This window comes from Panthera uncia, unplaced genomic scaffold (genome assembly GCF_023721935.1).
Source record: "Panthera uncia isolate 11264 unplaced genomic scaffold, Puncia_PCG_1.0 HiC_scaffold_548, whole genome shotgun sequence".
NCBI lineage: Eukaryota > Metazoa > Chordata > Mammalia > Carnivora > Felidae > Panthera > Panthera uncia.
The window spans coordinates 1-22,496 of record NW_026059702.1 but is presented as its reverse complement, the minus strand read 5'-3'; the positions used below and the strand labels follow the sequence as shown (position 1 = coordinate 22,496).

The 22,496-nt window shown below is 43.0% G+C and overlaps 1 protein-coding gene and 1 long non-coding RNA gene across 2 annotated transcripts; one reads left to right on the top strand and one right to left on the bottom strand.

Annotated features, from left to right (window-relative positions):
• The first annotated feature begins 1,717 nt into the window (after positions 1–1,717).
• Positions 1,718–10,419, top strand: LOC125918208 (uncharacterized). Its single transcript, XR_007456398.1, has 3 exons — positions 1,718–1,807; positions 9,462–9,552; positions 10,050–10,419. It is a non-coding gene; the product is annotated as an uncharacterized LOC125918208 (long non-coding RNA).
• On the bottom strand, positions 2,081–22,055 carry LOC125918207 (phenylalanine-4-hydroxylase). The gene is made up of 9 exons (XM_049624239.1): positions 21,366–22,055; positions 16,493–16,689; positions 14,207–14,342; positions 12,835–12,904; positions 10,616–10,672; positions 9,201–9,296; positions 8,289–8,422; positions 4,464–4,579; positions 2,081–2,431 (listed from the first exon to the last, which is right to left on the bottom strand). Exons 1-9 carry the CDS (start codon positions 21,374–21,376, stop codon positions 2,388–2,390), a joined length of 861 nt encoding a protein of 286 aa, XP_049480196.1. The 5' UTR covers positions 21,377–22,055; the 3' UTR covers positions 2,081–2,387.
• Between the last annotated feature and the right edge of the window lie 441 nt (positions 22,056–22,496).

Below are 22,496 nucleotides of genomic sequence, written 5' to 3'. Positions count from 1 at the left end.
AATAGCTTATGTGTGAGAGACAATCTTCACTACACTCCCTGTGATTCAACTCACTCAGAATTTTTTTAAAGATTATGAAGCACCTACTATGTATTATATGCTAAGGCTTTTAGAGGTGAAGATAGGCAAGGTTCACATTTTGATGAAGTTGACATTTTAGTGGTAGATTATTTGATACAGTTAAACTATATAACTTAGGAACCTATAATTGAAATTTAGATTCATCCTTTTAGAAACTTATTGAACACTAATAATAAAAATTTGTAATGTTCTTACATTTATCTCTCTTTTTTGGATACAACAGGATAGCTATCAGTAAAGCATTACTATTGTTTTTTTAAAAAACAGCTCATTTATTAATTATTAGGCAGATAATAATACTAACCCATGAAAACATGTTGAATCCATTGCTGTAGGTTGGGCTTTTACATCCAGATAAAAAGAGCTAAGTGCTGAGTAACACATTACTAAACACTTAAAGATCATCTTTCAGTATGTAATTTCTTGCTGCAAAATTGCAACCTAAACCTAAGATTTAACTTCAAACGCACAAAACTACTTTCAGTTAGACTAAAAATCACTATAAAATAAAATACCCAGTCTAAAGTACTATAAAACATTTTAGTTCCCAAATCAAGAGATTCTCGGATTTACATTTAGTGTAAAGAAACATTTACCAAAAAAAAGTCCCTTTGCAGAGTATTTGGGGCCTAAAGAAACAGAAAAAAAGAACATTGTCACTTTTAGAATCAGCGTTTGTCAGTGGGTTCTACAGAGCCATGAGGAACTAAATACAGACGTGAAAACCCAACTCCAAAGCAATGAGATCTCAGACACAATCAGACCAAATTGCTGTTCCCACCTGGCTAGCATACTTGGGCTGGTATTATTACACACTATTGGTGGATCAGGGACATCTGTTTAAAGACACATGGTAGCATTTGAATTGTATTTCCAGGCTGGAAGAAACCTTGATTCCTCCAGTTAAACTCCTTCATTGTTCAAGTAAAACCGAGATCCAAAGTGAATTATACAAAGTGACATAATTGGTAAGTGGCAGAACTGGCCACCGGAAGTCAGGTTTTCTCAAATTTAACGTACCTGATAGATTTGGCTGGGCATAAAAAAAAATCAGCTGGGGTACTTAAAAATGCAAGTCTCAGTGGCCCCATACCCAGAGATTCTAGTTGGATAGAGCTGGGATGTGCCCAGGATTTATCATTGATGATGATACAGCTGGCCTGAGAATCACATGTGAAGAAATATTATGCAAGTTCTTTAACACTGAACTATTTCCAAAATAAAGTGTTAAAGTGGTTGAGAATTTCAAAGCATAGCTTTGAAGACACTGTTATTTTCCCCACCATTTCCTGGATTTTCATGTGTTTGTGCAAAATGCACAAGCAATAAGAAGTCAAAATCTGTTGACTATCCAGACATAGCATCGATTATCACAATGCGCTCCTATAATGGGTTGGAAATCTTTGATCATTTTTTTCATGTCACAAGATTATCCAGTTAATGTATTTCTAGGGGAATGGAGAGGAATATTTCATTCCAAGAATGAAGTTGAAACTGCAAAATTTTATAACCACTAGACTTTTTTTTAACATAACTAAAATTCTCATTTTTGTTGAGGATTTGCTAGTTAATAATGTATTCCCTTATTCTTTGAATGAATATTTACTGAATATCTACCAGCCAGGTCTTCAGTCAACATCTGTTGCATCACACATGTCTGCAAAATATCTCCCAAAACGGACTTGACAATTAACTGGAAGATGAGCTTCAAAGTTGTGGGAGTCAGGTGAGAACTTCTACTACTTTCCACAGTAGTATGTACGATTACAATAAAATATAAGAAATGCTTCGATATTATGCTATGAACTTCAACCTTTATAAGTATTTTAATGGGCTCTTGAATTAAAGGAAATCTACATGGGTAAAACACAGCAATAGTAGAATCATAGTTCACTGAAATAAAAAATTACTTGCGTAGGTTAAGATTTAGATTAAATCAACAAATTCAATTCTAATGACAGGCTTGTGTTTTACATCGAGTGACATATAGAAGCTTGAATAAATCAGGTCCCAAATTTTAATTAACTGATGAAATGTGACATACTATTGATTTTAACTGAATTGAGGGTATGGGATTACCATCTTTAAATCAAAGAGGACCCCAAAAGATTAGGCTTTTGGGTGTGTCTTAATACACTGTCATTTCAACTTAGTTTGATTTATTTGTTTGTGCTCCATCTTGTTCCAAAAAAGGATTTAAGGCTCTCAATTCAAATTAAGGTTTGCTTTTCAGACTTTTTCAGATGAAATGAAAGTAGTTGGATTTCCATCAACAGATTCTCAGTTGACAGGTTTTGTCCATGGCTTCACTTTATTTTCTGAAGGGCACTACAAAGGATTCCAACTTCACCTACAAATTAAAAAAAAAAAAAAAGCCACACATATCTTAAGAAAATACCCTTTAAATGTCTACAGTGTGCAACATGTTAGAGGATGCGTGGGATGTATGGATATTCTGGGCACCACCCCAACCTTCAAGGAGCTTACAGAATAGTTATGGTGATAGTATTTGGGCAGTTATAGCATAGGGACTTACAAGTTTTAATGTAGTTAGCTTCACCTTTCCATAGAAAGAGTTCGTTTTCTTTCTTTTTCTTTTATAGGGACATCTATACATGCTTGCAAGGATCTAAGCCATGAAACCTAAAAATGTGGTTCACACAAACCTCCTGTGTCAACATCACCTAGGGCCTTATTACAAATACAAACTTCTCAGCCTTACCACAAATTTAGCAAATTTAGTTTGGGGTTATGACTCAGGACTGTTCGTTTTTAACCAGCTCTCCAATGATTCTGATGTACTCATTCTGATTCATGAGAATGCCTGGTTTGAGCAGATAACTCAGCCTAGATTGCTAGACCACTGGACTATGACGGAGTCCACTCCCATTCATGCCATGTTCTCACATGCCAAGAGGCCACAGGAACATAGACATTTCAGAGAAGTGGAAGGAATCTTGGAGATGGACAAGCCTTGCTCTCCTAGATCCTGAGGAAACAAGTATAGAGAGGTGATGGAGTCTTACATAAAGTCACATTGCTCTAAGGACGCTTCAATTCCTAAATCTGTTATTCTGTGATTTAAAAAACTCTCAAAAACAAGAGTTACTCTTGCCTTTCAAAGGTAAATAAGAGAGACAAAAAAAGTTATGGGCTGACCCCTCTGTCTTACATCCCAGCCTCTGGAGCAGTTGGCTGGCCTTTTTCGTGAACAGATCTATTCCAGCTGAGTATCCAAAATGGAGTCTATGGGGCAGGGGTGGGGAATCAACCTTGAACTATTTCAAAATGTCTGGTCACAGGTGGCCATACCTAATGAAGAATGACTATAATGGCCAGGGACAGCTCTACTACTGGATGTGGCCTCAGGCAACATCAGTGGGGTATTAGAGGGATACTTCAAGCCTACCTTCATTTTTGGCCTTTGTTAGCGTTACGTGAGGTAGGAGCCTCCACCTGGTCTAGAATTCCTCTGTTTAGGCTGCTCACCCCTTCAGTAGTTTCATCCATCCATTTGACAACTCTTGAGCACCTAATATACTTTTTTAGGACTAGGGCTAACCCCTAGGGATTTGACGGTGAACCCAACCTTGCCCTCTGCTCATGTCTTGTTGGGGAGTCAGACAAGTAAATAATTACAAAACAATATAGTGGTACATGCTCTGGGAGAGGGATCTGTGTGGATGCCAAGACATAGGAAGGACACCCGGACGAGTCTTCCTACAAGAAGAGATGTCTATGAAAGACTTAAAAGATGAGCTAGAGTTGGGGACTTCTAAATGAGAGCGGGAATAAGAATATTTTAAACATAAAGAACTGCATGAGCAAAGGCCAGAAGCCAGGAGGAAGCGTGGGAACTAAAAGCTGGCCAGTGTCGCTGGAGGGGAGCCTGAAGCACTGGAGAGGGAGTCCAGTGAAGAACAATGTAACACTGTGACATTTTTATGAGCAACTGTTATAATATCGTCATTGTCCTGGAAGGGTAGAAGGCCCACAGATGAGCTAGTAGATGGCTATTAAAATAGTGAGAATCTGTCTTGTAGGGGTTGAAAGCCCAGGCATAGAAATATGCATTGGACCCTTAGAGGAAACAGAGTGGAGAGGCAAAGGAGGAAGAGGAACATGGCAGTGACAAGCCAGGATGTTATGATGGGAGGAGGTAGGGTGGAATCTAGGAAAGTCAAAGAAGAAAAGACACTCAAGGCAACCGTGGCCTTTTTGCCAAGTTTTCCTCATTCAACAAACAAATAGCTTACCTGGAGATACGTTTCTCCCTAATTCAATATTTAATAAATTTCTTATTGTTCCTATGGTGAAGGTAAGAAAATCCAACTCTCTCTTTCTAGTGAACGGAGTGGCCTCTTGAGGTGTAAGTTACTTACTGTTGATGGAGTCAGCCAAAATCTTAAGTTGCTGGGTATTGTCCAAGACCTCAATCCTTTGGGTGTATGGATCATAACGAACTGAGAAGGGCCGTGGGATTGTAGCAGCAAAATTCCTGAAACCAAATCCACAGAGCTCAGTGAAGGGCACCATTTGGGGAAAAATCATTCTAAAAGATTTCCCGGTGGCATTTCACTTCAATCTTACTAGAACCGGGGCTTTAGAAAGCAGACTGAGAAGGGAAATGGAGTTTTAGTGGGATCCTGTTGGGCAGCTTTTGTGTGCTGTGTATGTGCTGAGGTGTATATATAAACACACGTAGGCACATATTTATTTAGTTACCTACCTCCAAAAAGAGAGAGGTAGCTTATGGTAAAAGCACAGAATACATTAAGGCCAAAATTCTTGCCATCAAATAAAACCAAAAGAGTAAATAAATCTAGCCAAAGAATGCTATAGAATAAAAGAAGTTCCGAGATGCTTGACAATCAATGCAGAAAGGGAAGCACCTCTCTCAAGAGTGGAAGAAAACACCATGCTATTAATGAAATTTAACATGGATTGAGTGCCTCCTATGTACCAAGAACTATATGAAATCCCAATTGTTGTATACGCTTTACAACTATCATTCCTAATTTAGTCTTCATGAAAACCTTAGGAGGAAGGTACTATTACTATCCCTATTTTACCGATGAGAAAACTGAGGCTTGGGAAGTTTCAGTGAATACCAAGGTCACACTGGCAATAAATCGTGCAGCTGAGAAGGGACCCAGGTAGTCTGACTTTGGCCTGTGCCCTTCACTGCTTTGCCTTCTTGATGCATTACTCCCGGATCTGGGAAAGTACCAGGAGGGCCTTATGAAGAACTTCAAGCGATGTAATGAACAAGATACTCCAAAAATGGCCTATAGATTGCAACGGCATCACAAATGATACTTCTAAGTTGGCTGCTGGTAAGAGTCAAAGCTGCCATCCCAACAAGACAAACTATAAGGGAAACTAGTGGGTTTTCCAAGTTCGGCAAGAGTGGTAGATTATAGTGGCTGGAAACCCAAGTTCCAGAGCCAGGCCGCCTGGACTCAAATCCTGCCTCTGCTAGTGACAGCCCTTGTGGGCCGCACCTTGGTGTCCTCATTCCTCTATAAAACTGGAACGAGAGCAGTGCTACTTCACAGGGTCGTAGCCAACGCTGTTATAAAATAGAGTAAAGTGCTACATGTGCGATAGCTGTTCTCTTTCATCAGCGACCGGGGACTCAAGAGGAACAAGTGGTTAAGTATGTCTCTCCACCTCTATTTCTCTGAAGAGAGCTTTCTCAGCCCTGCTGGTGACATGATGCATAGAGTGCATATCTGTGATGTGGCCTGCTCTGCACCTCGTCCCTCTTACATAGTTTACCTCATCTTTGCTCTGGGCAATCTGCCTCCACACCACTAGAAATGCTTCAGTTAGGCAGTCAGTCTTGGGGCCATCCCTCCTCTAGCCAGAGAACAGTGCCTGATACATAGTGAGTGAGAGAAAGAGAGACAGACAGACAGACAGACAGAGAGAATGGGCACGTGACCACACTCGGCATTGTTTCTTTCTGCCTAGAGCTTGACTCTTGACGCTGAAAATGGTCAAAGTTGATTTCTCTTAGCTGGGATGCTCTGAGGACATCACTTCCTTCTCTGAACGCTGTTCTTCAGCATTCCCTTTGACCCCGAGTCACCTCTCAACAGAATGGAGTTTTTGTGGGTGCCCCCTCTGGGCGGAGGGCACTGACAAAATGGGTGGGATTTCAAAGGCCTGAGAAACCCAGGTTCTGGCAAGCTCTTCCTGCTGGTCTGGAGCAGATCACTTCTTGGGTTAGAAACTCACCACCAGAAGGGACCCATTTAAATGTGACCCTGGTTTGACAGAATGGTTATGAGTACTGGTTCTGAGCCCCACACCTGAATCCAAACCCTGGGTCAGTCCCTTACTAGCTGTATGACCCTGGGTGAGTTACTAACCACCTCTGTGCTTCTAACCCCCACCCTCAAACTTTGTAGTTTTATTTGAAGCTTGAATAAATTAATACATGAAAAGCACTTAGAACAGTGTTTGGTACATAATAGATATTAGACATCTAACCTGCTTATTATTATTATTATTATTATTATTATTATCATTATTATCACCCAAGTGGGGTAATACACTATCCACTGAAATCCATAACTCGCAAAAGGTCCCAAAAATGGCAGAGTATAGCCTTTAGGGGCTATGGGAAGGCTAGGCTCCCAGGGAGGGGTGGAGATTTAAGAAATAACTAGAAAGGAGTAACAGAAAAAACCTGAAGGCCCTGGAGAGATCAGGAGGAAGGAAGTCATCTTAGGCCAAACCATGTGGACCCGGGAGCCAACGTTTTACCATCTATCATCTAAGTTCAACGCAGTGGAAGCTGCACACTCAGCTTCATAGGGTCCCAGAAACTTCTGTATCCATGTCTATCACCCCTCACTCATCAGATATAAAACAAGAGGTGGTAACAAACACTGAGTATCAGGATAGCCACGTCCAGGGAGGCCTCTGCCCAGCCTGTCTCCTGCTGGGAGGAGAGACACTCAAGCAGATTATAGACAGGGCGGTCAGCTCAGAAGGCTGAGCCTGAGTCTTGCTACATTTCCATCACCGTCAGCCTCTTGCTGAATTGCCTCTGAGACAGATGCATTTGCCTCTTACTTATTGCATATTCACTATGTATCAGGCACTGTTCTAGAGCTGGGGGAGAGAACAGGAAAACAGAAAGGACAAAAATTTCTATGGAAATGGAGCTTAAATCATTTTGTGTATTAAACATTAGCAAGTGGTAAGCAGAAAAACAAACTGCAGAAAGGGGTAAGGATGTGAGGTGGGGCTGGGTAGGGATTTAAAAAAAATTTTTTTAATGTTTATTTATTTTTGAGAGAGAGAGAGACAGAGAGAGAGAGAGAGAGCACAAGCAGGGGAGGGGCAGAGAGAGAAGGAGACACAGAATCTGAAGCAGGCTCCAGACTCCGAGCTGTCAGCACAGAGCCCAACGCAGGGCTTGAACTCACAAACCATGAGATCATGACCTGAGTTCAAATCAGAGATTTAACCATCTGAGCCACCCAGGTGCCCCTGTGTGGGAATTTTAAATAAGTTTGTCACGGGGTGCCTGGGTGGCTCCATCAGTTGAATGTCTGACTCTTGATTTTGGCTCAGATCCCACAACTCTGGGATCAAGCCTGCTTAAGATTTTCTCTCTCTCTCTCTGTCTCTCTCTGCCGCTCTCCTCCACTTGCACACCTTCTCTCTCAAACAAACAAACGAACAAACAAACAAACAAGCAAACAAAGTAAATTGGTTAGAGAAAGACACACAGAGAAGGTTAAAAGATCAAAAGTCAAAGGGTCAAAAAGGTCAAAAAGACTTGAAGGGGTTGAGCAAGTGAATGATGCAGGTGTTGGGAGAATAAAGTGAACAAGGGATTCCCCCAGGTTAGAAGATTTCTGGAATGATTTGTTGGGGGCCTTCTGCGGCTACTATGTACACAGAAGAGTTCAGTACCTGGACTTGGTGGCTACATTCAAGCAAGGATCCAGTGGCAGAGTTTCTGCAGGGGTCAGCATATCCAGACAATTAGCTGTGAAATGGGGTCCCACTAAGGAACCTCTCCAAAACGGAGAGTGAAAGGGACAAAGGTGGGGAGACTCCGTCTGCTGCACACTGTTGTTGTAAGCACTGGAATCCACTCTTCTGGCCAACCACCCACAGATCAGCGGCACCAGACAAATCAGGAGGCCCCAAGAGCCGCTGACCCACCTTAGTCACCACCTCACCTCACTTTCTCCTTGGCATCATTAAAACTCTCAGCCACGTAATAGAGGGGCTGGAACTCCGTGACAGTGTACTCCTGGACGGCTGTCTTCTCCAGCTCCAGGGGGAGGAGCTTCGGCTCGCCCGACAAGCAGTACTGCGGGCCCCGAGTGGAAAATTTTCACAGTTAAATCAGGGTCAGGCTGTCTGTATACCTTCTGTCATCTCGCCCTGATTCCTTCCACACCCCAGCCCAAATGCAGTGAACTGAGTTATTTTGCATATAGAAGATCCTACCCTTCAAAGCCCATCTAAAATCTGTAGTCAAGGTAGAAAGGAGGAATTCACACTAGCCATTTTCATGTGAGATGATCAATAGAGGATATGAGAGCCAACCACATTTTTTGGCATGTATTTCCATACATCTGTGTGCACAATTCAGCCTTGGGATCGGGAGGCCCCTCTGTCCTGGAGACCCGTGTGCTTGCAGTTCAAGTTTACATCTAATACCCAAAGTCATGAACAAATCATAGCTGCTAAGGTACCAATCACTTGAGGATACAAGAGGAGCGCCTTAATCATGTGCCCTGAAGAAATCATGTATCCACAGGAGAACTGCAGAGAAGTGTTTGACAGCCATCCAGGTCAATACGTAGCTGGAGAGTCTGAAATACTATGGACCACTTCTCATCAGAGCTCCAGCCTGTCTGGTATCAGACACAGTGTAGATACTATAAAGGTATATACTGCCTTCTCTACTATATGCATTTATTTATTCCAAAATGTTTATTGGATGACTTCTGTGTGGATGGCAGTGTACAAGATGGATAAAGATCCTGGACCTCCTGGGGTTTACATACCAATGTAAACACAGGTGTACACTTGAGGATTAACCCCTGGGTTGAATCTCAAAATGGATATAAGTGGAGTCTTACCTGTAATTCACCAAAGGATGACAGGAGCCCAGCACCATATGCCTTTATGGAGTCTCCTTGTTTGCAGAGGCCAAACTCCACAGTAAACCAATAAATCTGGAATGGAAAGTCAAGTTGAGAGCACACCCCAAGGAGGGGAAAAGCAGCAAATGCCCCAGGGCTAAAGACAGGACTTCCCAGGTGGGAGTTTGTGCAGGTCTCTTCTCTGAATCACCATGACCTGGGGTCGCTTCTCTGTGTCCTATGTCCCACCCTATCCAGTCACTGGCTGAATCAAGAGTTGGCTGAATGCAAGATGTGTTGGGAAGCAGTGAGGGAGTACTGAGGAAGCCCAAAGAAGATACCCCCAACAGTAAGTCTATTGGACAGGAACTCCTCAACCCCTTTCGCTTTCTTCTCTGTGGCATGACTGCAGTGAGATGTTCCCTTTAGTTGGTCAGACTTGCCAACAATCCCATCAGTCATGGGAGGTAGGAGATCAGTAGTGATAAAATCATTGAGGGGGTATCCCATCATTGTGCTAAAACTTGGGGGGGGGGCGGTTTCTGATGTACCGCCAACCACTGCACCTATCCTCTCCAAATAGCCAAGCCCAACATGTCCTAGATGCCTGGCCTGGGAAAGATGGTCCTGGAATTCTGGCATAACCCTACTGACCAGGGCCAAGAGGAACCCAGGTCCCAGTTAGCTGCTGGAGACAGTCATGGTCTTGGAGAATTAAGGGTGGGTTACTAGTTAAGTCAGTTTATTACCCTAGAGAATAAACTACTAAACTGATATAGCTTAATGATAAATTTGCATTCATTCGTGTTCTAATATCCTTACAAAGCTTTCTTTTTCATCTTCCAGGCTGAGAAAGTTATAAGAAATGTGACTCAGAGGCTGGGGAGGGATGCACTCAAGTTGGAAAGAAGTCTGTAGGAAGAAAACCCCCTGCTGTACAGAGTCATGGATTCCATGCTTCAATGGATGAGTGTTATCACATTCACTGGGGAGGGAGAAGTGCTTGACAAGAAGAGGAAAGCCCACCCCCACTTCCACCTCCTATCTAATAAAGGAAAGATCCTCACGCTGGCTCCAGTGCAAAGGTAGAGAGTAAATATTTCCTCTTCAAAGCCATGAATCCAAGCTATTTCCCCCCACACACTTTATGCCCAAAGGTTCTCAAGTGCTGTCATTACAGCCTATTTGTGTTTAAGATTCTTTGTTTAAAATCACATGTAAATATTTGCATGCTGCTGATTTCAAAATCAAACCACTAAGGAAAAATCAAAATGTGAAATTTCATTTGTGTTCATGTAAGTCAGCACATTCTGATATTTCCCCCAATTGGCGTGGGAGGATCAAAGCTTTGAAGATCTGAGGGCTATAGTCTATAGTATTCCCACTACCTGCCAGGGAGAGAGGGGACTTACCGTGGCCAGTTTCTCAATGTACTCATCAGGTGCACCCAGAGAGGCAAGGCCAATTTCCTGTAATTATAGAGAAACAGAGTCACTGGCATGGCTGGGGTCTGCCTATCTTCAACCTTCACCCTGAGCTCCAACCTCGTACTTGACCACAGGAAGGTGACGGCTGACAACATGCCTTCACAACGGCTCAGATAGACCCTGATTATTCTTTCAAGTCTTCCCTAGGCACACATCATACAATCACAGACCTCAAGAGCAGGGAAACCTTACTTCATCACTTGGCCCTTTGTATTTACTTTACAAATAAGAAAACTGAGGCACAGAGAAGGGAGGTGATCTACTCAAATTCACACAGTAAGTTGTGTATGAAGCTTCATTCCTTGATTCCAGCTCAGTGATTATCCCCCCATAGCTCAAGTGGAACATGTATGGAATACAAGAGGAGTGTCTTAGTCATGTACCCTGAAGATACCACAGGAGAACTGCAGAGAAGTGCTTGACAGCCACCCAGGTAAATACATAGCTGGAGAGTCTGAAATGCTATGGACCACTTCTCATCAGAGCTCCAGCCTGTCTTGTATCAGACAGTGTAGATACTATAAAGGTATATGCTGCCTTCTCTACTATATGCATTTATTTATTCCAAAATGTTTATTGAATGCCTTCTGTGTGGATGGCAGTGTACAAGATCTGGACCTCCTGGTGTTTACATTGAAGTGGAAAGTAAGTCCTCCTTTTAGATCCAAAAAGAATGTGCTCAGGGAACTTTCAAAATGACACCCTGCCTTGGGACTATCCAGGCATAGGTTGGAGCATGTGACACTGATGGCCCAGTAGCATCCATCTATCAACTCAAGTAATTGTTCACTCCTCTGGTAATGGCATATGGAGGATTGTCACTTAGCCTCTGACTGGGCAGAATAGCTTCTGGTAGTGAGAATAAAAAGTTCCTATGTTCTAAGGAAGAAACTGATTTTTCTTTGGCCATAAGAACAAAACCCAGTTTTAAAGCTGTCCAAAGCAATCAATGACAACTTGACAGCAGGAACGATTTTTCTGAAGGTCAGCTGGTCAACAATAGCCTCAATCCAATGGTGACACTTGTGAATTAAAGTTTAGCTAATCCTCAAACACTTCCATTTACAAAAGTCCAACAATCTTTGAACACCACAGCTCCCAAAACCCCACATAAAAGCAATAGTTTTCTTTGTTTAGAGAGATTGTGTCTTACAAGTGCAGTTCTCCCTTACCTAGCAGGCGGTTAATTCAGCTTTTTTGTTTGTTTGTTTGTTTGTTTGTTTCAGGTATTAAGTGATCGCCTCTTCAATCCACAATAGAAATATTTATTTCTTCCAGCTGAGGGAAAACTTAATGAAATTTACACACAATCCCAATACACACAAACCCATAATTCACATTTGCTGCAGTATGTGATCTCGAGTTTATCTTTATTCCAGTTGATCTTTATTCTTCCCTGTGAGGAAGAAGATTGGCAGGCAAAGCTTTGTATTGGTTCACATTTGTGGAGACTGAGGCACACAGGTCACATTGCTGGTTAGAGTCAGGGTGGGACATGTGGGTGCATCACTCAATTCTCCCCAACCAGTTTATCCTCTCAGTGCCCTGAAGCTATTACTAGGATCCTGTCACTCATCTAGAAAGCTCACTACAGTGATAGATGAATCAAGGCCTAGACTACAGCTTTTATTATAATGGCAAGACATTTGGCACTTTATTTATTTATTTATTTAGTTAGTTTTGCCAACTATGAGTTGGGCTACTAGCATTGGATTATTAGCAAATATTATCTTATCTAATTAAAGCATATACAAAAATGGCTGCCTGGAAGTGACAAGTCCCTAGAGGAGGGGAAAGGTACCAGGAGAACTTGGAAGAAGGTAAGGTTACTTCTCTGTGAGGATCAGGCAAGATTTCATGGACAAAAAGACCCTTAAGCTAAACCTGGTAGGATGAATGAGATTAGCAAATTCAACAGCACATATATAATTCCAAGGATGAGGGATTTATCAACCCCATGCTGGGGTCCCTGAAAGGGTATTTAGCCATCTCCATGAGACCATATGCCCATCTCTAGTGGGATCACAGAACTGTGTCTGCTTTCCACCCTTGCAGAGGACACAAGGACCCCTCCATATGTTCAATTCATTGAGCAATCCAGATCTCATTCTATAATTAAAAGGCCAAAAAGATTCACTCCTCACCTGGGAAAACTGGGCAAAGCTGCGATCTGAAAACAAGGGCACATGTCCCAGGAGCTCATGGCAGATGTCACTGAAAGACACAAAAGACAGAGCTTGGAAGTGAGGAAGGTTATAAGTCAAGCCAGATGCATTCTTTCTACATGAGAAATAGGCAGGTAGAAAGGAGGTAAGCCATTCAGGTTTATGACCTCACTCCCAAGCATTAGTGGCATGCAAAGCTTGGCATCAAATGAGGCAAGATACAAGAGAAAAGGAAGAAGGGAAAAGAAAAGTAAGGAGCAAATCAGGGAACAAACGCCAGAGGGCCTTAGATATATCCTCAGTGGGGTACAGAACAGAAGAGCCAATATTCCCATGGACCTCCTCCCATACACCTGAGTGAGCTGTAGGTCACAAACACTTCCCGTCCCAAGTCTTCATCTTGGTAGTGACATCATGGGCAAATGCAATGTGTTCAGTTATTCCCCATGAGAAATAAAAGTTAAATTTAAAAAATAGTGCTGTTCTTTGCTTATTTATTCAAGAGAGGGGCAAAAGTCATTCAGAGGAGAAAATTTACATTTATTTAACACTTAATGTGCCAGGCCCATTAGAAATAGGTCTTTTCGGATTTGTAGTTATAAACTTTGTGGACAGGCAAAAAATATTTTGGGTGTCCTATTAAAAAACATTTTTTTTTTACTTCATTTTTGAGAGAGACGGAGACAGAGACAGAGCATGAGCAGGGGAGGGGCAAAGAGAAAAGGAGACACAGAATTCAACGCAGGCTCCAGGCTCCGAGCTGTCAGCACAGAGCCCAACACGGGGCTTGAACCCACCAACTGTGAGATCATGCCCTGAGCCAAAGTCAGACACTAAACTGACTGAGCCACCCAGGTGCCCCAGGTGTCCTACTTTTTGTATAAATTGCATACATTCTATTTGATTTGATTAAGAAGATGGCTAACTGTCAAAGTAAGGTCATTCTCCACCTCCATACAAACACATCTAGACATAGAAAGATCAGAATCATCCAGATGTGTATTCAGGAGGTGCTGAGATCACCTGGCCACCACTTGCTCCTGTTCACATTTGGAGCTTCATAGCTCTGATTCCTACAATCCCTTTGGAGGTTGACTGTGACCTCTTATTCCCACAGCCAGAGAAGATCTGAATATGTGATTCATAAGATGCCCAAATCTCCAATCAGTAAGGTCTATCTGGACAGAGAAAATCCCCAGAAAAGATGAATCTCTCTCTTTGTACTACCATCAATCAATCCAGAAAACTAGTCCTGTGGATCAGCCCACGATGAACCCAAACCTCAGTCCTGGAGCAGGGATCAATGGCACTCACGGTGGCTGGATACTGGTAGCAGGAGGAGAATACTCACGGTTCAGGCGTGTACATGGGCTTGGACCCATGTCTGATGTATTGAGTGCAGTGGAAGACTCGGAAGGCCAGGCCACCCAAGAAATCCCGAGAGGAAAGCAGGCCAGCCACAGGTCGGAGGCGGAATCCAGTGCAAGCTGGGAAGCAAAAGAGAAAGAAAACTCAACGCCCATCACGGCAGAGGCAGAGGAGCCTGAAAAGCTTTAGGCAAGGGAGCAGTAGACCCAACTGTCTAGGAGAATAGACGCCGATGCCAAGTAGACTTGGCTTCACAGCTCTGTCCCTACGCTTTGTAGCTGGGCGATTTGCATCAAGTAACTTCATTTCTCTGAGCCTCATTTCCTCATCTGTAAAATGTAGATAGATGTTTACTAGCTTTATTCCAAGAATCAAATGAGCTAGTAAATATAAAGTCCTTAGCACATTGGAGACATTTAATAAATTTAGCTTTCATTCTTGTTTATTAGGATGAAACACTTATTCCCTATTTCTCATGTCTCTAGAGTTGAAAGGGACTTTTCACTCCACTTCCAGAAGGGAAAAGGATGAAAGGAATACTTCCAGCTTCTTTACTGCCCTTCACACATACACCCCCCCAAAGAGCAAGGACTTGTCTGATTGGAGCCTTTGGGAAGAGAAAACGAATGCTCCCTGTGTGACCTCTTTGGTCCTTTCTCGCCTGTCTGCTCACAGAGGTGCACATTCTGGTCTGCTCTTGGCCATGCAATGGAATATACACTTGACCATGAATTGGTAGATAAGTTTACATAATTCAGAGGTGAAATATTAGGAAGTTCATTTTGTTTGTACATCCACACCGCATTCTCTAAGTAGCTTTTATCAGTAATAAAGTTGACATTTTGATCCTCTCTCTGGTTCCAATTATCTGTCTCCCAATTTGTTTCAAACTTGGAAGGAGAATAATAATCAGTGATGATGGTGATGATGATGATGATGACGACGACGATGATGATGGTAATGATAGCTAGCACCATATACTACCCGCCATACTGTTCTAAGCACTTTATATCTACTAACTAATCCTCCTAATAACCCTACGAGGTAGATACTTGTATTATTCCCACTTTACAGATGGGAAAGCTGAGACACAGAGAAGTTTAATTTCTTGTCCAAGGTTACATCTACAGTCAGTCTGGCTCCAAAGTCTGTTCTCTGAATGACTTCTCTGTAACTCCCCAGCTGCTAGTGTTACCACTTTATTATCTCACTATTGGTCATGGCAAAATGGATATTTAGCCAGAGCATGCCTTTAGGACCTGCTGTCCATCTGCCTATGTTCCTTGGACCTGCAGGCTGAAATTCACTCTGCTTGGCCTCTCATTTCCCTCTTCAACTGGCAAGTAGAGACCCTCTAGATAGAAGGGACCCAAAGCTCATCTAGCTCATCCCCAGTCTATCCCAGCTGCCACTTCCTTCCCTGCCACATAATTTCCCTGGCTCCTTGCCCCAGAGCTGGCCATACCATTTCCACACAGCTCAGAGCCATAGAAACTTCTTCATTTCTGTAAACCTGTGGTCTGTCCTCCTACTTTCTCTCATTCTACCTGCCACATACTAGGTGTTCAGTATGCGTTAGCTGGTGGGTCTTATCTTGGTTTTGCCAAATTAATGTCTCCAGGCAGAAAGGAAAATACTTACCTCACTTGGAAATGATGTGCAGAGGCCAGGCATCCCAATAATGTTTTCCCCCCAAGAGTTACTCAGATTCCAATTCAGCCCAAATTCACTGAGCACCCCCTGTATATGTAGCACCATGCTGGGTGTTTTTACTTACTACATCTTTTTTCATTCCCACAATTTCCCTACGAGACGGTCTCTATTTGACAGGTGAGCAAACTGAGGCAGGTTCCCCCAACTAGATGGGGTCAAAGCAAGATTCCTACTAGTCAGAGGCATGGACTTAGAGCTCAGGGCTCTTGGTACTGCCACAAATAACACATTTCGTACACAAAGCACACTGCAGCCATCTATAACCCAGCGGGAACTGCAAGGAGAACCCTGCCTGGGCACCTGGGACTTTAAGAATGGAAAAAAAAAGGTTTTCAGGGACAGGGATACGGCAAAACCCACACACGATGCCTTGTCTTGGATGAGAGTGGATTAACAGTGGAAGCTGGTGGTGAGGCAGAGCCAAGCAGTGAGATTTGTTTTTCCGACCATCAACCTGCCTGCATCACCACACATACCCTGGTACTAGCCGTGATTTACTTTCTTCCCTTTCCCTTCCCTCCTTCTCCCCCCACTTTTGTCCCTGAAGTAGACTTACTCTGCAGAAATTGAGAAACCTCTTCCAGCTGGGGAATGTTATCTTCGCGGAAGCCACAGTACTTTTCCAGAAGCGGGAAGATGTGATTGTGCTCATAGCAAGCATGAGTTTTATACAAGGACTTCAGGGTCCTGAACACCGTCCCCCAGGTTTTCTTTTCTTCCTCTGTGTATTCCACTCGAGGGATGGGCTGCCCACTGGAATATAGGCATGAAAGATTTGTCTCCAGAAAGGCAGGTGTAAAGTAGAGGAAGAAGGAGCATTAGCAGAGGGAGGGAGGTCCAGAACCTGTGAACTGTCACAGACTACAGGGGGTTTCTTAAGTTATTTGAAAGAAGAAAGTTCCACTTCTTGATATAGGAAACATTCATGCAATTTGGCTAAGCCACGATACAAGCTGTCAACTCACCAACCACACCAGAGATTTGTTCTCACTTTGGAAAATCACTTGGCCTTTCTGCTCTTCTCTCTCTCCAATTGTTTACCCAGAGTGGAAATTCACTTAACTGCAAGGGCCCAGCGGGTAACATAAATGGGCAAAGTAGTGGGTATGGACAGTGGAGGGTGGCAGCCAAGACAACTGAAAGACACATCCTCTTTCTAAACAAAGACATCCAAGTTCAAGTAAAGCAATATCGTGTTTTGCATTATGTCAACTAATGCAATTATATCTGCGGTCTAAAGTGGATTTAATATATGGACTGTGAGCCTGAGACCCTTGTTTAGTGGGCATGCACTTGCTAGGTTTGATATTTCTTTTTTTTAATTTTTTTAATGTTTTATTTATTTTTGAGAGAGAGAGACAGACAGAGCATGAGTGGGGGAGGGGCAGAGAGACAGACAGACAGACAGACAGAATCTGAAACAAGCTCCAGGCTCTGAGCTGTCAGCACAGAGTCCGACATGAGGCTCAAACTCATGAACCGTGAGATTATGAGCTGAGCCGAAGCTGGACACTTAACAGACTGAGCCACTCAGGTGCCCCTAGATTTGATATTTCTGACCTTAGGTATTTAAACCCATGCCAGGTATAAGATCTGCTTTTGTAGCATCTTCTGTTATGACATAACAGAGCTACAGGGAGCTGGTTAAAATACATATGTTGGACCCTGTCCCATAGATCCTGAATCTGTGGGGGAGGAGAAAGCCCAGGCATCTGGACTGCAATAAGCTTCCAGGGGATACACTATAGTTTGAGAGTCAGTAGTTCAAAAGGTTCTTTTGAAAAACATCTAAGAATGAGCTGTGTTCTCAAGAGTAAAAACAATGAAAATCAAACAGAGCCTGACTTTTAAAAATCTAACGACTGTTCTTTGCACTACAGACCTGTTTCCTAACAGGGTACACAGTGTCTAGGACGAGGCAGAACTTTTTGCTTAAGAATCTGGATCATTCTCAGGCTGGATCATCCTCAGGCTCCAAACTAGGTTTCTCCTGCCCTTTCAAAGCTGTAGCTCATCCAAGGCCATTAAAGTAAAGTCAGTGTTATGTTCCACAGAAAGGTGGGCAGAGATTAGGGCAGATTTTTGCTGATGCATTGGAAGCAACACAAACTCAGAAGACCCTATAATGGCCAGCAGGGTTTGTGAAAAGAAAACATCAGGCAAGCCCCTGCCTGAGGATGCACCATTATTTCCGGGCTAAGTGCTGATGGAGGGAAAAAGCAGGCTTCGAACATGGACAGAGAAGGGTTCACTACTTGGCTCTACAAGTTCCTAGCTGAATAACTGCTCGGGCAATTTAGTAAACCTCTCTAAATCTAGTCCGTGCCGCTGGTACATAGGCTGATAAGTAACTATTTGGGAGGTATAGAGGAGAATTAGGTGAAACACTATGTACAAAGTACCAAATATTGGTGCTGACAAATAATAATACCACTGGGTAATGGATAATTATCATAACTGAGTCTTATTTAAAATAAAGGTGATTTGCTATTTGGTAATACAATTTTAAGAGATAGTAACAGGGGTGCCTGGGTGGCTCAGTCGGTTAAGCGTCCAACTTTGGCTCAGGTCATGATCTCATGGTCCATGAGTTCGAGCCCCGTGTCGGGCTCTGTGCTGACAGCTCAGAGCCTGGAGCCTATTTCAGATTCTGTGTCTCCCTCTCTCTCTGCCCCTCCCCTGTTCATGCTCTGTCTCTCTCTGTCTCAAAAATAAATAAACGCTAAAAAAATTTTTTTAATAAAAAGATAGTAACATCCTGGGTACCATGATGTCCCTTTGGTTAATAGTTACCTTTCCAGGGTGTGCCATGTCCCTTCCCCATTCTTCCAGTAAAGCAGCCTCCTCCCCTCCCAGCCTCAGGTTCAGGTGGGAGGAGACTCCACCACTCTTACCTGGGCATGTGACCAGGCCTGGCTATTTAGAGCATCTCATTTCCCTGGTCATAGACAGTGGCTGAGAGACGGGCCCATGTTCTAATCAGAGCCAATGAGACTCACAGAGAAAACTTTTGTGGAACCTGTTGGAAGGAGATAGAACCTCTAATTGTGTTGAGGTGTCAGCCTGGTTGGTGCTGGGCCCACCTCCAAGAGAGACGTCAGCCTGGTTGGTGCTGGGCCCACCTCCAAGAGAGACGCCACTGATGGCCAGAGAGCAGGGCCAATGCAGAGGACTCCAGAGTCAGAGAGAGGGAGGGGGGGGGGGAGGGACAGAAGCGTGTGGCAACTTGAGCAAGTTATTACCACTTTCTGAGCCATATATATATTCAACATAAGGACAGTCAAATCCATCTTGTAATGTTGTAATAAGAATCAAATAAGTCATCTCTGAAGTGCTGTCTGGATGTAGTAAACATTTCAGAATATATTTTCTCTCTCTGTCTCATACGTACACACTAACTTCCATGGTTTACTTAGAAAGTAAACACAGCACATTTTATTCCATCTTCCACTTCCATCAAGAGACCTGAGGTTTCATAAGATCCTTGATCTTTGAAGAAATTGTCAATTATTCTCATCAAGTCATGGTCTCATTAAGTAAACTAAACTAAGACATTTTAGGTAGAGTGTCCATTTAGTTTGAAATAAGGAAGAGATACCTAGTTAAGCCAATTAGGATCCTTCTTCAAAAAAGTGTTTTAAGTAGACGACGTTGTTTCTGAATTATTTCACCAACCAAATACGGCATTCAAGATACTCCAGCACCTGGCATAGCCTTCCCTCTCCTTGGAGTCTTATTTTACACCAGATCTTCCCACATAGGTAATTATTACAAGAAAAATAATTTGGTGCCTCAGAACTGCAACTGCCATTTTTCAGCGCCTCTTCAATCTGATGTTTTAAGACTTTCATTAAATGTTCTTGGGCAGGAGAGTCGGAGCACCACACGGCAGATGGGCAGAGAAGAGGTCATTAGTTAGCAGTGGTGGGGGTTAGTTGCTTCTTTACTCTCTATAGGAATTGACTCTGGCCCCCAATATTCACATCTCAAAACAAAAGCCCTGTAGCTAAACGGGCCACCCTCTCTCCTTCACTACTCCCATTCTCTTTGGCTGTAAACTCCAGCTCAATCTTTAATTCTCAGCCTAAACTTTACTTCCTGCTGACCTAGTTGCCCAATCTACATTCCAACTCCTAATTATACGGCCTCGGGACAGCCAAGTTTTAACTTTGGGAACACCTATCTCGTTTACTGTTACTTTTGTCACTGCCTTCCCGTATTCCCCAGAGGGCATGGGCTCTGGGGGTCTTGCTCTTGGGGTGGGCCCTGGAACTTAGTAGATACATTCTGTCATGTGATCAATATCCTGTGGTTCCATGACTCATAACGCAGGAGCTTGGGCCTCATTCCCCATGCGGAAAGTGCCAGAGATCTGAACGTGGGGGCTATTGGTATGGAGGGTGGCAGAAACCAAGGAAGAGGGCCAAAGTTGAGTCTGAAAGACATTACAAGCTCTGGGGTGAGATGAACAGGCCAGGGAGAACTGGGAACAAACCTCAGAAAGGAGGGAGGGAAATCAGTAGAGAGTAGAATACATTTGATTCTCTTTATATTGGTAGTTGTGCTACATAAGGTCACCATGAGCTCTGAGCTGGACTCTGAACGCAGAACCACTGGTCCAGAAGAAAATATAGCACTAGGGTCCCATGAGCTCTCGTCACATTTTCATCAACTGATAACACCTAACTTCGTTTTGTGTGGGCTTCTGTATAAAGAAATCTTATTTAATATATACGGCTGATTCATTAACGTTGATCTCGACAGCACTATAACTCCTGCCTGAACAAAGCTTATCTAACACACGCATTTTCTCCATAAACACATTACAGCCTTCTCACACTTAGGAACCCTAGACGGCACTTTACCACTGTGCTGGGGGGAGGGGGGCATTTTAAACAGGAAAATGATCAACAAAAAAATGCAAAAATTCGGCAACCGGGTCTCTAATCTAAATAGACTTCAATAAGAATAGTTGTTTATAGTATAGAAGCTGAAATAAGAAGGCAGCGTCACCTTGTTCAGTCTGAGACCTCGTGCATCAGGCAACTCCAATCTTCCCCCACTCCGTGCATGTCTGGGAATGATTGCAAAAGTGCCACAAGAATTGAATTGGAGGTCTCAAATAAATGAAGCAAGTAATCCTCGAATAATGAAAATCCACTGTGCCAGATACTGAGCTAAGAGACCATTTCAAAGAAGAAAGGGATGGTAAACAGGGTCAAAAGTTTAAAAGAGAGGAGCTAAAATGAGTTCTGAAATAGGCTTTGAATTTGAGAACAAGTTCAGCCCTACTAGCCACATGACCTTGGCCACATCACTTAACCATCTGAGATTCATTTGTAAAAATGGGGAAATTGACTAGAAGATCTCTAACGATTCTCAGAGAGCCAGGCATCCATGGATGGTTTTCAATAATCAATTTAACTTACTTGATAAACATGGAGAATGGTGAGGCATTCAATCCATTCCAGGCTTCTCCATTAGGTTTCACATTTTTATTTATTTTTTTTTAAATGTTTACTTATGTTTGAGAGAGAGAAAGCGTGAGCAGGAGAGGGACAGACAGAGGGAGGTGGACGGAGAATCTGAAGCGGGCTCTGCGCTGACAGCAGACGTGGCCAGATGTGGTGCTTGAACTCACAAACTGTGAGATTATGACCTGAGCTGATGTCAGACGTTTAACTGACTGAGCCACCCAGGTGGCCCAGGTTTAACATTTTTATGGAAAGGAGGTTAGGGGATCAGTTTCTCTCCTCAAATCGCAAGAGCCAGGCAGTAAGTGAATGTCCTTCCTAAGCAGCTCCTGGATTATATGGAGAAGTGTGGTCTCTTGACGCTGAGAATCCTGGCGCTCAGGGAAGTGGGTAAGAATGACTTTGGAGTTAGAGAAATCTGAATTCAAAAGGGGATGATGCCACCTACTAGTTATATTATGACCTTGGTAGGTTACTTAACTGTATTGAGCATTACTTTTCCCATCTGAAAACCAGGGAATTATTATTAAGACTAAATAAGATAATGAAATAATGTAAGCAAAGCATTTAGCAAAGCCCCAGACAGAGCAAGGAGATCATAAATTTAAGTTATTATTATTGGCTACCTGAAAAAGGCTCCTGTCTGTACCCGATTTGATGGTGTTCACCTGACCATGTTAGGGCAAAGGCAAAGTGGGGAGAGGTTGCCATGTTCTGTGGTTCCTGTTTGTCACAAGCCAAGGCCCCAAACCCAAATGGGCCTAGGTTTAACCAAAATCAGGTTTAACCAAAGTTCTGGATCTTTCCACTGCCGGGAGTCATTCAGAGAAGGGAATTGTCTTATTTTCTCCGGAGGTCTTTCCATCTGGACGGTAACTTTGTATTCAGTCAACAGAGCCCTATTATTTTCATCGCCCTCAGAATCTATCAAAGCTGTTAAAGTACCATCCCTCAGGGTTCTGGTCAACTTTTAAAAAATTTTTATTTATTTATTTAGAGAGAGAATGAGATGGGCGGGTGGGGGGGGGGTGCGGAGAGAGAATGAGACAGAGAGAGAGAGAGAGAGAGAGAGAGAGAGAGAGAGAG

Excerpts from the sequence above, each read along its gene's own strand:
- LOC125918207 (XM_049624239.1), bottom strand. Across the intron at positions 12,905-14,206 it reads CCCATGTACACGCCTGAACC|TGACATCTGCCATGAGCTCC; the intron begins GTGAGTATTCTC and ends TGTGTCTTTCAG. Across the intron at positions 2,432-4,463 it reads TTTGGCTGACTCCATCAACA|GTGAAGTTGGAATCCTTTGT; the intron begins GTAAGTAACTTA and ends TTTAATTTGTAG.